The 18,293-nt window shown below is 32.0% G+C and overlaps 1 protein-coding gene across 1 annotated transcript; it reads right to left on the bottom strand.

The window, feature by feature from the left end:
• Positions 1-6,289: 6,289 nt before the first annotated feature.
• Positions 6,290-16,290, bottom strand: LOC139858013 (uncharacterized). The gene is made up of 13 exons (XM_071846872.1): positions 16,228-16,290; positions 15,912-15,939; positions 14,879-15,044; positions 14,585-14,665; positions 14,374-14,456; positions 14,171-14,286; positions 8,696-8,806; positions 8,429-8,538; positions 8,067-8,346; positions 7,373-7,501; positions 7,217-7,291; positions 6,961-7,038; positions 6,290-6,529 (listed from the first exon to the last, which is right to left on the bottom strand). The coding sequence occupies exons 2-13, from the start codon at positions 15,922-15,924 to the stop codon at positions 6,488-6,490; spliced, it is 1,284 nt and encodes a 427-aa protein (XP_071702973.1). The 5' UTR covers positions 15,925-15,939; positions 16,228-16,290; the 3' UTR covers positions 6,290-6,487.
• Between the last annotated feature and the right edge of the window lie 2,003 nt (positions 16,291-18,293).

Genomic DNA, 18,293 nt, shown 5'->3' with positions numbered 1-18,293 from the left:
TACTCGTGCACACAAGGTGAGATCATAGTCCCATCTTTCAAACAACTTTTATGCTTTAAACTATGGGATGAGAAACATATACGTATCATACTTTTACACTTTGAACACAAGTACGAAAACGAACATTCCACGTACGGGTTTGAACAAAAATCCTCAATTCAATTATCATTAGTTACACTTGCAGGGTGTAAACGAGAACTTATATTATGTGATCACATGGGCTTGGCGAGCCTCATTCGGACGGTTCGCTACCGTTAGCGGATGAAATATATTTTCGAGTATAGTGTATGTTCTAACACTACGTAACAGGGTACAAAACAGTTAAGTTTGATAATTGGGTGCTCGCGAAACAAATAACAACTTTGGAATGCAAATGATTTTGATAATCATCTTATATTAAATCTTGTGGTTCAAATACAACTTTTACTAAAACACCTATGATTTCACCAACGTTTTCGTTGACAGTTTTCTATATGTTTTCTCAGGTCCTTGAATGCTTAAGGATACATGCTTCCGGTTACTTTTTGATACTTGCTTGGATGTCGAGTATACGTGCATAGTTGGAGCGTCTTTTGACTACTTTTATAAATTGTGTCGCATAGGTTTCATTTGTACGTTAAACATTGAAATGTAACTGGTCATTAAACTACTTTTGTAAACTTGAAACATCCTTTTACTTATGAAATGAATGCGATATATTTTGGTCAAACGTCACGTTAAAGACTTATGACCACGTAACGGGACCTAAGTAGTCGGCGCCGTCAAACATGATTTGGTCGGGTCGCTACAAATGCTATATTTGATATTGATGATGACAAAGCTCCAGGTCCTGATGGATACTCCTCTTTGTTTTTCAAGAAAGCTTGGAGTATTATTGGTAAAGATGTTTGTATGGCTGTTAAGGAGTTTTTTGAAACAGGCAAGCTATTGAAGGAATTGAATGCTACTTTAATAGCATTGATTCCAAATATTGAAACTCCTTCAAAAGTTTCAGACTTCGGGCCTATTGCTTGTTGCAATGTCTTGTATAAGTGCATTAGCAAAGTCATCACAAATAGATTAAAAGTTGGGCTGGATAAAGTTGTTAGTTGCAATCAGAGTGCCTTCATCCCTGGAAGGTCTATACATGATAACATTTTGGTGGCACAGGAGGTGCTTAAGGGATATAACAGGATTAAAGGGCCAAAAAGGTGTGCCTTAAAAATAGATATTCAGAAAGCTTATGATACTGTTAATTGGTGTTTTCTAAAGGACATCCTTGCTGGTTTTGGTTTTCATTATGTTATGATTCAGTGGATTATGGAATGTGTATCCAGCTCTTCATTCTCTATATGTGTTAATGGTGGCATTGAAGGCTTTTTCAGAGGTGGGAGGGGGCTTAGACAAGGTGATCCCATGTCACCTTATCTTTTTACCCTAATCATGGAGGTATTATCTCTCATTCTTAGTAAATACACTCAAGGCAATAGTGGGTTCAAATATCATTATAAATGTAAGAAGATGAAGTTAACACACATATGCTTTGCTGATGATCTGATGGTGTTTTGTCATGGGGATGTCCATTCTGTGAAAATTATTAGAAAAGCATTAACAGATTTTGGTGATATTTCAGGATTGTTGCCAAATATGGGTAAGAGTACTATATTTTTTGGTAGTGTAAACCCTGGTATTCAAAACACTATTGTGCAGGTTCTTCCATTTGAAGTGGGGAATTTACCTATGAAGTATTTGGGAGTGCCCCTTCTTGCTAAAAGGCTGGGGATTAAAGACTGTAAATGTCTGGTGGACAAAGTTAGAATTAAAGTTGAAAATTGGAAATTGAAGAAGCTGTCTTATGCAGGGAGGCTTCAATTGGTAGCTTCTGTTCTGTCTGCAATGCAAACTTATTGGGCTTCGGTTTATACTCTTCCTTGTGGGATTATTACTGAAATTGATAAAATGTTAAAAGGGTTCTTGTGGGCCCAGGCAGATAGCTCAAAAGGTAAGGCAAAAGTTGCTTGGAAGAATGTCTGTATTCCAAAGGATTAAGGTGGTCTTGGTCTTAGACCTTTAAAGGAATGGAATGAAACTCTTATTGTGAAGCAGATTTGGAGGTTAATCACAAAACAGAATTCATTATGGAGTAAGTGGGTTAATATCATAAAATTAAAAGGTAGGATTTTTGGGCGATTAAGCCTAGTTATAATGACAGCTGGGGATGGAAGTTCTTGTTGAACTTGAGGGATAAAGTCAAAGATCATATTGGTACAGTTCATTATAATGGCATGATAAAATATGTTTGGGTTACTAATGAAGGCCGGAAAGTGCCTTTTTCAACTCATCAGTTCTGGCAGGATTTTAGAATAAATAGACCAAAAGTAACCTGGAGCAATGTTATTTGGTTTAAAGGGTTTGATCCAAAACATGCTTTTATTCTATGGTTGGCTGTGTTAAATCGTTTGAGTACTCAAGATAGAATGTCTATTTGGATGAATAATCAGAAGCTTAGTTGTGCTTTTTGTGATTCTGAGATGGATTCTGTAAAGCATCTGTTTTTCAAATGTTCATTTAGTATGAAGGTGTGGAGATTTATGAAGATGAAGCTTGAGTATAGGGGATTGCCGGATCAACTGAATGAGATAGTTCATGGTATCTCAAATTATCCCTGTGCAGGTAAGATTTGGAATGTTGTAAATAGATTGGTTGTAGCTGCTTGTGTATACTTTTTGTGGCAGGAAAGAAATCACAGAATGTTTAGAATGGTTAAGAGGTCTGATGAAGACTTATGCAAAGCAATATGCAGCTATGTTCAATGTAAATTGTTGACTATTAGGGTTAACCATAGTGGGGCTGTGAAAAGAGTTGCTAGGAATTGGGATTTACAGTTGAAAGATGGTAGATTTTGCATATAGCATGTAGTTTATTTGGTTGTTTTAAGCGTATTTGCTATTGTATTTTTCATTGTTTTCTTTTGGGGCTTTGGGAAATGTCCAGCCCTTTTGTATGTTGGTTTGAAAATTAATATGTTTTCTTTGTTTGCCGGGAAAAATTTAAATTAAACTGAAAAAATCAAACCAAATTTGGAAAAATGGTTTTTGGATCGAATAAAACTGAAAGCGAATCTGATTTCGGTTCTTCAGTTTAGTTTTCAGTTCAAAAACTATGAAATTGGTTGTCGGAGACCGAATTCAATTTATACTATATCAAATAAATATACTCCGTATTAAGTTAGGATGGATACCTTGTGCAAGCATCTCATCAAAGAGTTTGCGAGCTGCCGAACAACGCCCAACACTAAACAATCCTTGTATCATGGTGCTGTAAGTGACTATATTACGTTTCAAACCTATTCTTTCCATTTTAGAAAACATACCCATGGCTTTGTCTATCATCATATTCTTACAATACTCATTTATTAAGCTATTGTAAGTGACAACAACATTAGCTCAAAAAGGGAGTGTGACTAGAGGGTGCGCATAATGCGCAATTCACCCGGTACCAGGTCTCGCGCTCGGGGGCTTGATTACCCGAGGTTTTACCTTTTATGAGGGAGTCAATGTGCTCGTTCATAGGAGAGTTTCCTCGTTCACCCAAAAAATAAATATATTAAGTTATTAATATTTTTTTATATGTGTGGGAATATGAATTGAGTAGATATCTTGACTTTTCAAGTCAAATTATGTTTCATATTTGAATCTTTAATTCGTATTATCCTAATTTCTTTCACTCTACATTTTTGAAACTGTAACCAATTCGAGTCGCTTTCCTTTTCAAGTCAATATATGTGCATATATGTTGAATCATTAAAATTCATGTACAACCTTTTTTACAACTTTTTTTTATGTAAAATATGAAAAGCACACATTATACCTATATATCTAAAAGATATAGTGGAAGTGAATAGTACTTAAGGGTATTTTCGACTTTTCACCTTTTTTTTAACATTTAAATTTTATTTCACCAACAAAAACCCCAGACTTCTTTCAAAAATTCAAATCGGCCCCCCAAACAGAGGGGTAAAGTGTCAAATGACCATTTTCATAAAAAATCTTAAATAAACTCCCCCAAAATCTTCAACGGGTCATATCTTCTCGCTCGCAACGAGTTAAATTTTTTCGACACCATCATTAAACTCGAAATAATTTTAAGAACACAATGTCACTAACTATACGCAAAACGGACGCTTTTTAAAAAACGCTAAATATTTGGAGTACTTTTCATACACATTGATTTTGCGTTAAATTTTTAAAAGTCGACAATTCAATAGCGAAACGCGGAGACGTACATATATTGTTAATTTAACATAACATTTAATCGTTAAACTCGAAATAATTTTAGGAACACAATGTCACTAACTATACGCAAAACGGACGTTTTTTAAAAAACGCTAAATATTTGGGGTACTTTTCATGCACGTTGATTTTGCGTTAAATTTTTAAAAGTCGACAATTCTATAGCGAAACGCGTAGATGTACATATATTGTTAATTTAACATAACATTTAAATCTCTCACGAGCTATACCTTTTAGTTCGACTCGAGTTGCGCTTCGACGACATCATCGTAGCCACGAAATAATTTTACAAACTAAACGAAATAAAATACATTGAAAACCGAACCCCCGCCGCGAAGCGAGGGTTCGAAACCTAGTTATTTCTAAAACATGAACAGTTTTAGTTTTTCTATTGGTTATTGATTTGATTTATTTTAATATAATATGGATTGTATTATGATATTTTATAATCTTATCATATTTTATAAATTTGTATATATGTTGGATTATGTATATTAGTTTAATATAATACTTTATAAAGATAATACTCCGTACTATAATGTAAGTTCATGCAGTGAGGAAAAGGTAAAAAGAATTGATTTGGAAGTCGAATTCGGTTTTAATCAAAATCGAACTGAATTCAAATTCGATTATCAGTTCAGTTACAATTTTGGTTGACATTTGAATTTGGTTACGGTTCGGTTTTGATTTTTAAAGTTTCAAAACCGAGAAAACCAAACCAAATAAATCAAAAACTGAACCGATGAACACCCCTGACGGCAGCATAGTGGTTGGGAGACGCGCAACATAAAGTGGAGGTCATGGGTTCGTTCCCCATCCATATATCCCTTAAGCATGGTTTACGCAAAATGTTAGCCGCGAGACCGGTCAGCATGAGACCGCCAGAGAGTCGATTTCACCCTTTATTATATTAGACCGATTCTAACAAGGCATTAGATGGAGGGCATGAAGTAAGGTGGAAACATCCGACGGAAGTTGACGGAAACTAACGCGGCGTTAGTTTTTGATGCATACAAGCGTTAGCCGGCAAGGTAACGAGAATGCTTTTGAGCGTTGGAATTGGTTTAACCAATCATAAATTTTGACTCTTTTTTTATATTTATTTAATTTATTTTTCCCTACCAAATTTGACTTTTTGAGTTAACGAAAATCAAATATATTCGTGCACCTCTGACATCGCAGTCAGGGTTAAAAATGGTATTAACTTGCTCAAAATATTATCCATAAATAACTGACATACTGTATTATGTCAAACTGCAGATCTATCTTTAGGCCTATGTATATATAGTAGTATTGGGGCAGGATCAATGGGGAAGTAACCAATTGGGGGGAAGCGGGGGAAGCAAAAAAAAAAAAATTCGTTTTTTTTGGAATTTTTTTTTCCGGCATCAAGATCACACGAAAATATGAACATTTAGAAGAGACACTTCGTGATGAATGTTATTATTTAGGCGGAAAAACGATCGACAAAAATAACATTCAAGATAATATTGTTCGTGAAGAATATGAACGTTTTTTTTTCATGTTTTGTGAAGTAAAATTTAGCCCGATTTAAAGTTTAGGGTTTGGTGTTTTGGGTTTATTCCATAAACCCTAAACCCTAAACTCTAAACCGTTCGTGTTAAAAACTCAATCTAAACCCTAAACCCTAAATTTCTAAACCCTATAAACCCTAATATCTAAACCCTAATATCTAAACCCCAATAGCTAAAACCTCAACATACGCTCGAAAAACACGATAATTGTTATATATTACTTCTTCGAGCGTTTTCCCGCCAAAATAAAAATATTTATTACAAAGTGTCTCTACTAAATGTTCATATTTTCATCCCATCTATAATGTTCGTGAACAAAGTTTTTTCAAAAAATGAAAAAAAAAAAAGTTTTTGCTTCCCCCAATTGGTTACTTCCCTCTCTTGATACTAACACTAGTAGTATTTATAGTTTTGTACCCATCAGTTAGTTTTACATATGTGGAATCTGAGTATGAAATTTCAATAGAATATTCATCAGTCAAAAATATAGAATGCAGACACCCAACTCATTTACATCTGTATTAAAAAAATAGTAATGCATTCAATAAATTCAAGCGAGAAGTTCATCGTTTTGATAATTACTGTATCAATAAATCTACCACTAGCAAAACTTTAAGCTTTGATATCTATATCAAATTGTATAATTAGGTTAACGGATCAGTATGAGCATGCTGCAGCTCATTACTCTTCACACCCAATTGCAAAACGGCCAGCATTCTTACACTGGTAAGAAAAAAAATAAGCAAAGAAAAACGAATAAGATATAATTTATGACTTAAAAAAAAGAATGAATAAAGTAGATTATTACAGTACTCCCTTCAAGATAGGTGCTTTTTCTTAATTTTTAACATTTACGGCAAATGGAACAGGTCGAGGTTTAAATGCATTAAACATCCTCAGTCGCATTCATAAAAAAAACTTAATATAATACAATCATTAACATATTTTACTTTAAGAAAAATTATATTTGCTTCTGGGTTGGCGCACCCCTACCCATTTCAAACAACCGTAGAAAATTTATACGTTTTGACTTGAACCCCTTTTGACAGTTATCCAACCTACCTGACCCACCCATTTTGCATCGCTAACAAAACCGGATAATTACGACTAATTAAATAAAATATGAAATATAAAAAACTAAAACGTCTGTTTACCTGTGACTTCATCCGCTGCTTGTTCAGGTACTGTGTCCTTTCCTTATTTAAGGCCGACTTTTGAGATTTGTTCTTCTTCTGTTCCAGAAAGATAAAAAAAAAAAAAAATTAAAAAGGCTTTCTAAATATTTGTTATGATTTTACCACAGTTTTCAATTTCTTGTTAAAAAGTTCAATCAACTATTAAAGTTTTAAAGTAAACTAATCACTTAAACAAACGTAAATTGAAAAAAAAAAATGGATATTGATGACTAACCTTCTCAGTTTCAGATGCATGACCCTGCTTTTTTTTCGGTGTGAAATCAAACACCTTATGAAGAAATTCATTATCCTATTCACAAAAATTATTCATCAACATCAGTTATTGAAATATAATCATACGAAAACAAGATTTCAGAATATAAAATCAAACCTGCATGTGTTTGACAAATCCTCCTCGGAGGAAACTCTTTAAGAAATTAAGCTGAATCAATTGGCTCCACGTTTTGGTAGTAAACGAATCACCACCAATCTTCAAGGACGTTTCTGGACTATAACCATTCTATTTATTACAAAAATAATAATAATAATAATAATAATAAAGACGATTAATGATACAATTATACACGATTAAACCATTTTTTTAAAATATGTTGATAGGTGAAATATTCATTTAATCCAACAATTTGCTTGAAATCCAATGGATAAATCAGAGCGACACAATCACTTGTTTTCACATGTAGTCATAACTACTCCAAAATGTGGTTCACGTGTGATTGACTTCCTTAGCTCTAAACCCTATATCCTGAGTTTAGAATTTAGCAATTAGGGTTTAGAAATTAGGATTTACAAATTGGGGTTTAGAAATTAGAGTTCAGGGTTTAGTAATTAGGGTTTAGAAATTAGGGTTTAGGGTTTAAATTGAGTTTTTAACACGAATGGTTTTGAGTTTAGGGGTACCCAAAACCCAAAAACCCTAAACTCTAAATTGGGCTAAATTTAAAAAAAAAAAGAATTGAAAAAAAAAGAGTTAATCACATGTTATTGTGGCGCTCTGATGGGTATCTTGAATTTCAAGCAAATTGTCGGATTCACATGATTACAACTCATGTTGATACCAAAATTACCTCTATATATTCAAGAACGTCCCGGAATGTGTTACGCTGGTTATTGAGATCTTTTTTAGCAGAACCTTTACCAGCCGCCTCAACAGAAAGGAACCTAACTTGATTCAAAATTTCCCCTTTCAGTCCTTGTATTTGCATAACATCTTTAACGTTATACCCTTGTCGAACCGAGACCTTTTCAAGGTTCCCGATTTCGAAAATCAGCGCAAGTGCTTCGCCGGCAGCAATACGCATTGATCGGTCATTCCAACGTATAAGTGTTGAGAAGTAAGAAATTGACCTGCACAATTATATAAGAATCATAATTGTTTAAACTGATTAATTCCAAAATAAAATTTAGAACACGTTAAAAATATGATTACCCTATCCAATTTTTAGAATCGAGTGTCCGCCCGTCCATAGTAGTGAGAAGAAACGACGAAGCAGATACCATCGCCGTTATTACTTGTGGTGATAGTTTGGTGGTAAATACCTGAAATTTGCAAATCTCATCATCATAAACTAAAACAACAATAGATTATAGATTAGTAAACATAAACACATTAACAAAAAATTAGCACGGAAAAAAAAAAAAAAAAATCAAAAGTGGAAAAACGGAACGAAAAAAGGTGAATAAATGAGACGCATACATTGGGACCCAATTTGGCATGGAGGACTTGCCATATTATCTGCATATATTTATTAGTTTCTTCTGGTTCATTGGCACCAACAAATGTGATCACAGCTAAGCACTCAAGCAACTAAAACAACAAAATATATATATATAAAAAATCTAGATTTTAGCAATATTAATAGAAGACAAAAGGCATATATATATATATATATATATATATATATATATATATATATATATATATATATATATATATATATATATATATATATATATATATATATATATTAGGGCAGGATCAATGGAGAAGTAACCACTCGGGGGAAGCAAAATTTTTTTTTTTTCGTTTTTTCGGGAATTTTTTTTCCCCATCAAGAGCACACGAAAATATGAACATTTAGAAGAGACACTTCGTGATGAATGTTATTATTTAGGCCAAAAAACGATCGACAATAATAACATTCAAGATAATATTGTTCGTGAAGAATATGAACGTTTTTTTTTCATGTTTTGTGAAGTAAAATTTAGCCCGATTTAGAGTTTAGGGTTTAGGGTTTAGGGTTTGGTGTTTTGGGTTTATTCCATAAACCCAAAACACCAAACCCTAAACCCTAAACCAGAATAAACCCAAAACCCTAAACCCTAAACCCTAAACTCTAAACTTTAAATCGTTCGTTTTAAAAACTCAATCTAAATCCTAAATCTAAACCCTAAATCTAAACCCTAAACCCTAAATTTCTAAACCCTAATATCTAAACCCTATAAACCCTAATATCTAAACCCCAATAGCTAAAACCTCAACATACGCTCGAAAAACACGATAATTGTTATATATTACTTCTTCGAGCGTTTTCCCGCCAAAATAAAAACATTTATCACAACGTGTCTTTAGTAAATGTTCATATTTTCAACCCATCTATAATATTCGTGAACAAAGTTTTTTCAAAAAACGAAAAGAAAAAAAAAGTTTTTGCTTTCCCCCGATTGGTTACTTCCCTCTTGATCCTACCACTATATATATATATATATATATATATATATATATATAAATCAGATTTTAGCAATATTAATGGAAGACAAAAGCCAAATATATATATATATATATATATATATATATATATATATATATATATATATATATATATATATATGTGTGTGTGTGTGTGTGTGTGATCAAGTAAAAATGTTCTCACTTATATAAATGATGAGAACACATCTAAACCATCCATACTTTTAATCTATGGTTACTAAATTTTAAGCTTATTTTAGATTAAAAATAATTCAAAAGGGTACATGTGAAAAGTTTCACCCTTAAAATTCTCATACACTCCCGTATTTAATTATCAACTCTCAAATTAATCTTGATTAATATAGTTCCATGTTCTGATGATCTCTATAAAACGGTTCATTTTCTCACATTTATAACTACCCATAAAAATTTATTTCTAAAACGTTACTGTGACCAGAATAGCATGACTTATAACTGAGAAAATTGTATGCAAGTTTGGATGCACTTAATATATATATATATATATATATATATATATATATATATATATATATATATATATACTTAAGGATGTGTTGTGCTGATCTATAAAATTGAAGTGTAAAATGGTATCAATTGATGCATCCTTAATAAGTTAATGAAGTTTCTCCGTAAAATATTTGTTAATGCATCCCTATAAAATTGACGCATCCTAATTAGTTGAATGATGATGATTCTGTTTATAAAATTCATTTGCATGCATCCGTGAGTAATTGATGCGTGAATGTTTACATATGTTAAATTGATGTAATGCATATTTAATTGCATCCATAATTATTGGGTTGAGGTTTAAATACAACAACATTAATTCTAGAAAGAAAACAAACTTCGATTGATTTTAGTGAAATGAATAAATTTGATATTAAAATTAAATCTAATATGAACTACTTGTGGATAAAATGTGGATAAAATCTAATACGGAGTATAAACTGGTTGTGGATAACTTCTTTTTCAGATTAGATAGCATGAAATATGGAATGCCTAGAAATTAAATGATGCAAAATTACTATTATATCCTTGTTCTCATTCTATATATAATATGCATTTTTTTTTTGTTCTAATACCAAAATTGATGCAGATACGAGTAAACAGGCTGTTGGAATTGTCATGGGCCTAAGAAGCACAATCGGTTCAAAGTGGGCTGATTATATGTTAAATGTTGGGCTGATAATTAATATATTGAGAATTAATATATGGAATATTGATCCTGGTTGACTTAAGAATGAAGAAACAGGGATTCTAGAGGAAACGAGAATTCTAGAGTTATTCTTTTAGTCAAACTTAATTTTTATGTTTTATTGTTTTCCTATTTTATAGTTATTTTGTTTAGTATTTATATCTTGGATTGAGTTGGTTATCAACCTCAGTTGTTTTTTGATTATTATTATTCTACGTGAATAAAGAACAAGCCATAGAGCTTTTGTGTTTTTATTTGTTTATTTTTCTGTTGGCCACGATCCTTTACATTATTTGGTATCCAGAGCTCAGGTTTTGGCCAAACAATGTTTCGTGGAAGTTATCGAGGAAACTATTGTAGAATCGCCGATCGAGGCAGCAATAGGGATCATCGTAGACACGCCGAAAGAGGCAACGAAGACCCTCGAGACGCAGAAATTGAACGATTATATAAGCGAATCGCCGAGTTGGAACTGAACCAACAACGATTCCCTGCACGCTACGATTCGGAAAGAATCGATTCAGAATCCATTTATGATATTGAACCCATCTATGATACAGATGGTGAAGATGGAGAATCCATCTATGATACCGAACCCATCTATGATACTGATGGTGAGGTATCTTTTTCTTTTTTTGAATCTGATTATGAAAGTGATTTGAAGGTTGTTACTATCAAAGACATCAATATGTCTAATGAAGAAGGTAAAATTTCCTTCCGTGAAGATGTTAAATTTTTTTATTGTGAAGATGCTGATTTGGAAGACGATTTAAGAAACACTGATGTGGGCTTGAAAAATATTGGTGTTGAGGATCGTTTCCCTATTGCAATATTTGGCACTTCCAATGAAGAAAACATTATTCGTCTAGTTCTTGAGAATTATTTAGATGTTACCGTTCTTGAAATTGTAGACTCGAGGACGAGTCTTTCCGAAGAAAGGGAGGATGATGCAGATACGAGTAAACAGGCTGTTGGAATTGTCATGGGCCTAAGAAGCACAATCGGTTCAAAGTGGGCTGATTATATGTTAAATGTTGGGCTGATAATTAATATATTGAGAATTAATATATGGAATATTGATCCTGGTTGACTTAAGAATGAAGAAACAGGGATTCTAGAGGAAACGAGAATTCTAGAGTTATTCTTTTAGTCAAACTTAATTTTTATGTTTTATTGTTTTCCTATTTTATAGTTATTTTGTTTAGTATTTATATCTTGGATTGAGTTGGTTATCAACCTCAGTTGTTTTTTGATTATTATTATTCTACGTGAATAAAGAACAAGCCATAGAGCTTTTGTGTTTTTATTTGTTTATTTTTCTGTTGGCCACGATCCTTTACATTAAAAATGTAGAACACAAATTGTTCGAATATCGCATTTTTTGTTCGAATATCAACATGTTCTACAAATTTTTGTTCGACTATCAAAATGTAGAACACGAATTGTTCGCCCGCCTTTTTTTTTTTGTTCGAATATCACTTTTTTGTTCGAATATCACGTTTTTTGTTCGTCCGTGTCCCATTTTTGCTCGAATTTCACCTTTTTTGCTCGAATTTCCTTTTTTTGCTCGAATTTCAGTGTATTTTTGAGTTCTCGGGGTTCTCACACAAAAAAAGTTCTCATTTGATCCCTCTACTATATATATATATATATATATATATATATATATATATATATATATATATATATATATATATATATATAGGGTAGTGATCCGGCGAGAACGTTCTCATCTTATATATTTGGTGAGAACAATTCTGGACCACACATATATAAATTACTCAAAAATAGTTAAAAGTAGAAATTAACAACATCCTTAAAAGTAGTTCATCGTCTTTCTTAAATGTTGTCAATCTCTTGCACCATTTATTTACCCCTAACAAAATTTTCAATTGAAAGTACCGTAGACTACAATTCATTTATTTCAAATAAAATATATAGTTAAATGCATCTTCAATTTGACACTAGTAACATTTATATTAGTGGATGCATCAACTAAATATTTACTCCGCAGTCATAACTCGTCAATTTAACACAGTTAGATCCAAGGATGAATTTAATACATCAAATAATTAATGGATACATCTTGATGCGTTGTTGGTAAATCTATAATTCAAGCATGGATGCATCAAACATCCGAAAATTTGGAAACACGTTGATGATGCATATCGGTGGGATCAAACAACCAAATGCCGATGAGAGTCGAGATGCAAAATTTCGATGAACACAACAAAAAATCAATGCGTAGATTTCGCTGGACTTGATCTCAATCGACAGTGGCATCCAATATCGAACATGGGTGATAAATTCGTGTGATCGATTTGATTAGTGGCCACACCCCGTTTAGAAATAAATTCAGGTAAAACATGCATGAACGAACATTGATAATTAATTCATGCTTTTAATAAGAAGATGAAAATAAATTGCAAGTATGATAAAGATTTAATCAAAGCGTTTGTGAAAGTTGAACATTGAATATCTGGAGAGAAGCGAGCAGGGGAGAAAAATAAAGGTGGGAGGTTAATAAGAAAATCAATTTTATTTCCGTATTAATTAAGTTATTTTATTAAGTATTTAATTATTTATTAATTAAAAAAACTAGTGGCTTAGAAGTGTTCTCACCAAACATTAAGATGAGAACGTTCTCATTTGAACGCCCCTATACATTTTTGGGTATTTTTACTTTGGGATCTTTTATTTGAAAAAAGAAATATGTAATAAAATTTTTTGAATTGTATATTCAATTTTATTATAAATGATATGATATATTTAAATGTATTAGAGTCTATTAGATTAGAGTATTTACTAATTTTATTTTATAATGAAATTTAAATTATAGTAAGATAATAGATAGATATAGAATAGAATATATAAGAGAGGATATAGAGCGGGTAGCGGGAATCGAACCCGCATCGTTAGCTTGGAAGGCTAGGGGTTATAGTCGACGTCGATTTATTATTTTTAACGTCTCTAATTCAAAACCGAACATGAAACTTTGGTTTCATTCGGCTCCTTTATGGAAAATGGATAAATTGCTAGATTTAAGATTGAACCAACTTACAAAAAAATAATACCCATAACATCTATGTCAGCTTTTTGTTTGAATATATTCAATTCAAAACGACTCGCTTTCTAGATGATCCCTCTAGAAGAAGGCGAATATATATATATATATATATATATATATATATATATATATATATATATATATATATATATATATATATATATATATATATATGGATGAAATTGTAAGAAAAAAATACCGATGTTATTTTTGATGAATCAGAACTAGATTTGAGAGCCTCTGAAATAGGAGAATCTGCATCTTCTAATATTTCCTTTGCCTTTTTACCAGAACCAGTGATTAATGCCAATAATCCTGTTTGTTTAATAACGGATTAAATTGATTATATAATGTATATAATACACACACACTTTTATAAAAGTAGTGTAAATATGTATATACCTATGACATGAGATGCTAAGGCTATCTCTTTTGCAGAACCCTTTTTAATGCAGTTCAAACATTGATGAAGCATAGTTGCAAATCTAACAGAAAAGCAAAGCAAACAACATTCATTAGTGAAACACAAAAAATGTATATAATACGGGGTATATCCTAGAAACATAACATAATTTCAAAAAAAAATAAATAAATAAAATAAAAAAAATCTTACTTCTTTGAGACAAATTCATAAGGCAAGCTGATATTAAAAGCTTCAATGATAGCTACCAAAGCCTTCTCCCTGGTTTCCCCCCTTAATTACAAAAGTAGTTACTATCACTTAAATATGGTGAATCTAAAATGCATTACAATCACAATGGTTACTAAAATAGTTTTAACCATTATTTAATTAAACGTGCAACATAATATTGTGTGATTCCAACAATCCTACCTACTTTGTAGTTGCAATATTGTATACTAAAATAAAAGTTTTTAAATTTTTTTTGTTAAAAAAAAATAGAGATACCTTTTTTCAAATAAAGCATCTAAATTTTGATCAAGCAGACTCTCCTTATCATCTTGGACTTCCTCCCCACTTATTCCAAGAATTTGATCTGACAAACTCGACGAAGAACTCAAACTATCCGTATCGTCACTATCCAACATTGCAGCATTCTTACGCTGATTACGACCTATGAAAGACGACAACAATTTAAGGTTAGCAGATAATGCCTAAAAAGAGTGAACCTTTAAGCCAATAAGACTTGTTGTATCGGTAGCTAGGCAACGGCGTGCCCGCCTACGTGGCAAGGGGCAACGCCTCCTTCCTTATGTATCGGTGCGTTGGTCGAGCCAAAAAGCTGTCTGGTCGTGGACCTGCAACGTACCAAGCAACGTCCGTTGCCAATTTTTTATTTTTTTCTAATTATTTTAAAAATGATATTTTTATCCCCTTTTAAAATTTAACCCAATTATATTTTAACACATCATCACAATACTCTTAAACCACACCATAAACCCACACCACCACTACTCCACAAACATAACCCACACGTCCTAGTCATCAAAAAGCAACTCACGCCCTCAACCCACGCCCCCAACCACTACAAGTGGTCTAAGGGGGTAAATCTTGTATGGTCAAAACAGATTGAAGTCACAAAATCACAACAACTGGATTCTACATAAAAAAAAAATTCTTTTCGAAAAACAATAATTTTATTAAACACAACAAGTACATAAACATGTCCATTGTACACATTACATACGGATTGTACATAAAATTTAAGACTATTAAAATATGCAAATCAAATAAACAGAATCTAACAAATTATGATCTAAAGTCAAACATATGGGTTGAATTTTTTTATTTTATTTAAAAAAAAACATAATTCAATAAGGCCAATATCACAGAAAAGATTGAATTAATTTTTTTGGTAAAAAAAATAATATAATAAGACCAATATCATAGAAAAACATGAATATGAATAAATAGATTAAATAAATATAGATATATATTAACAAAAATAAAAAGATAAATAGAAAGAAGATTAAATACTTACGTTGTTTACCCATTGATGAAAGCAGCAGCTATTAATGAATAGTAATAAATATCGTTAGAAAGATATATAACAAGGCTGACGATAAACAAAAAATCGTACGAAATCTAACTCAGAATCAATAGAAGAAAAATCAAGAATACAATAAATAATTGTTGGGTCCATTAAAAGTTTCAATCTTTAAAAGAAAAACTAATTAAACTTGTATCAAATTTGTCGAATTGAATTACGGGATCAGATGAATTTATTGTGGTTTTTTTTTCCGGTGGGGTGTCACAAAGAAATAGGTAAGATGTAAAGATGATCTGAAAGAGATTACCGGTTGTGGGGTGATGCCGCCGTGGGTATTGCCGCCGTAAAGATTTTCTCCTCTCTTGGTACCGTAAGAAGCAAGGGTCAAATGTTGTTTGCTATTTGCAACCAATCATACGTTTTTTATATGAAGTTTTCTAATGACAACATAAGGGTTGTCATTAAGAGATTTAGACATGTTAATTTTGTTTGTACATTCAAAATAACTACCCATTTGTTAGAAATAACCACCATTAAGTCAACAAATGTACCATGAGTTCATGCATAAATTTTTTCTTAAAGACAACCCTAAGGGTTGTCATTAGAAAACTTCTTTTTATATATAGGTTTTTATGTTTTTAAATGGGCCCTCTTTTTTAATTATCATTTTAAAGATTGAAACTTTAATGGATCCATCAATTATCAATTATATTATAACTAGTCCGGGTTCGGCCCGCGCGATGCGGCGGGGCGTTCGGCCTGCGTATTCATATTTAACGTAGCTTTATATATTTACAGAAGGGAAAACGGCTCATGTGTTAAGTGTCGTCGGTGTCGTCGTCTTTAGTGTTTTTTAAAATCTGTCCGGTTCGAACGTAGTTAGTTTCGTTTTGTGGATAAAATTATTTCGAGTCAACGGTGCTGGTGAAAAAATTTAACTCGCGGCGAGCAGCAAGATACGGGCTGTCGTTGTGTTTAGCGTTTTTTAAAAAGTGTCTGTTTCGAACGTACCTTTCATCGTTTTGTTCATAAAATTATTTCGAGTATGACGCTGCTGTCGGAAAAATTTAACTCGCGGCGAGCGGGAAGGTACGGGCTGTCGTTGTGCTTAGCGTTTTTTAAAAAGTGTCAATTTCGAATATAGTTAGTTTCGTTTTGTTCATAAAAATATTTAGAGTTTAACGGTATGGTCGGTGAAGTTTAACTCAGAGCGAGCAGGAAGATACGGGCCGTCAAAGTGTTTGGGGGAAGTTTTTATTTTTAATTGAGGGAATTTACGTTTTATCCCCTGAAGTTCAGGATAATTTTTGTAAGTTTTTTATAGTGAGGGGGAAGAATGAAAACTGCAAGTGTGAAAAGGTATGGGTACTGTTGTCGTTTTTACACTTAGGGAACGACCACCAAACCCAGGGGGTTTAGTATATATAGGATTAATTAATATCAACATAAAGTTATGGAAGGTATCATCAACCCTCACAACCACTTTTTAATTTATATACTCCCTCCGTCCCAGTTCAATTGTCCTATTTTGACTTTAGAGGTCTTTTCTTTCCAACTTTGTCTTTAAATTACTTTTTGTGTGTTATATAATACTTAATGATCATTGTACCAGTAAACATATATTCAAAAACCAATCCACTAATATAAAGTTCATCGAATAATAACAAACAAAAATATTTACAGTCAAAGTTGGAAAGAAAAAACTAAAGTCACAACAAGTGGACAATTGAACTGGGACGGAGGGAGTATACTTTTATCTTATAAATTTACAATTATGTCCCTAAATTAATCTAGAAAATTAAATTTATATTATTATTGTAAGTATAATTAAGGGTAAAATACGTAATTAAGTGTATATGGATCAAAAAATGATGTGTGAGAATCATCTCCCTAAAGTTATACCTTCACGTTTATTTATATTTATAAATATTAACATGTATATATCTATCTATCTATATTATCTAATAAATCTTAATATGATAATGTTATAAATAAATGTTATCTAAGTTTAAAAGTAATGTAAAAATAAGGAGATTAATTCTAAACTCTATAATGATATCATTAAAATAATTAATTGTATTTAATAAAAATATTAATATGCTAATTGTATAATATATGAAACATTATGTACAATCTTATGTAAAACACATCCAGGGGCGGATCTACTATAGGCCCAGTGGTGGCACGTGACACCACTAAAATACGCAATGTAGTAGAAATTTTTTAGGTTTTTAACTAGTGACACCACTTGATAATGCACATTTTTTTAGTGACACCATTGAAATAAGACATCTAGTAGAATTTTTTTTGTGTATGCCGGTGACTACCAATCCTAGATCCACCACTGAACACATCCATGATCATATGTACAAC

This window comes from Rutidosis leptorrhynchoides, chromosome 7, assembly GCF_046630445.1.
Source record: "Rutidosis leptorrhynchoides isolate AG116_Rl617_1_P2 chromosome 7, CSIRO_AGI_Rlap_v1, whole genome shotgun sequence".
In the NCBI taxonomy this organism is placed as follows: Eukaryota; Viridiplantae; Streptophyta; class Magnoliopsida; order Asterales; family Asteraceae; genus Rutidosis; species Rutidosis leptorrhynchoides.
Note: the sequence above shows the minus strand (reverse complement) of the source record. Positions and strands in the feature narration are given on the sequence as shown.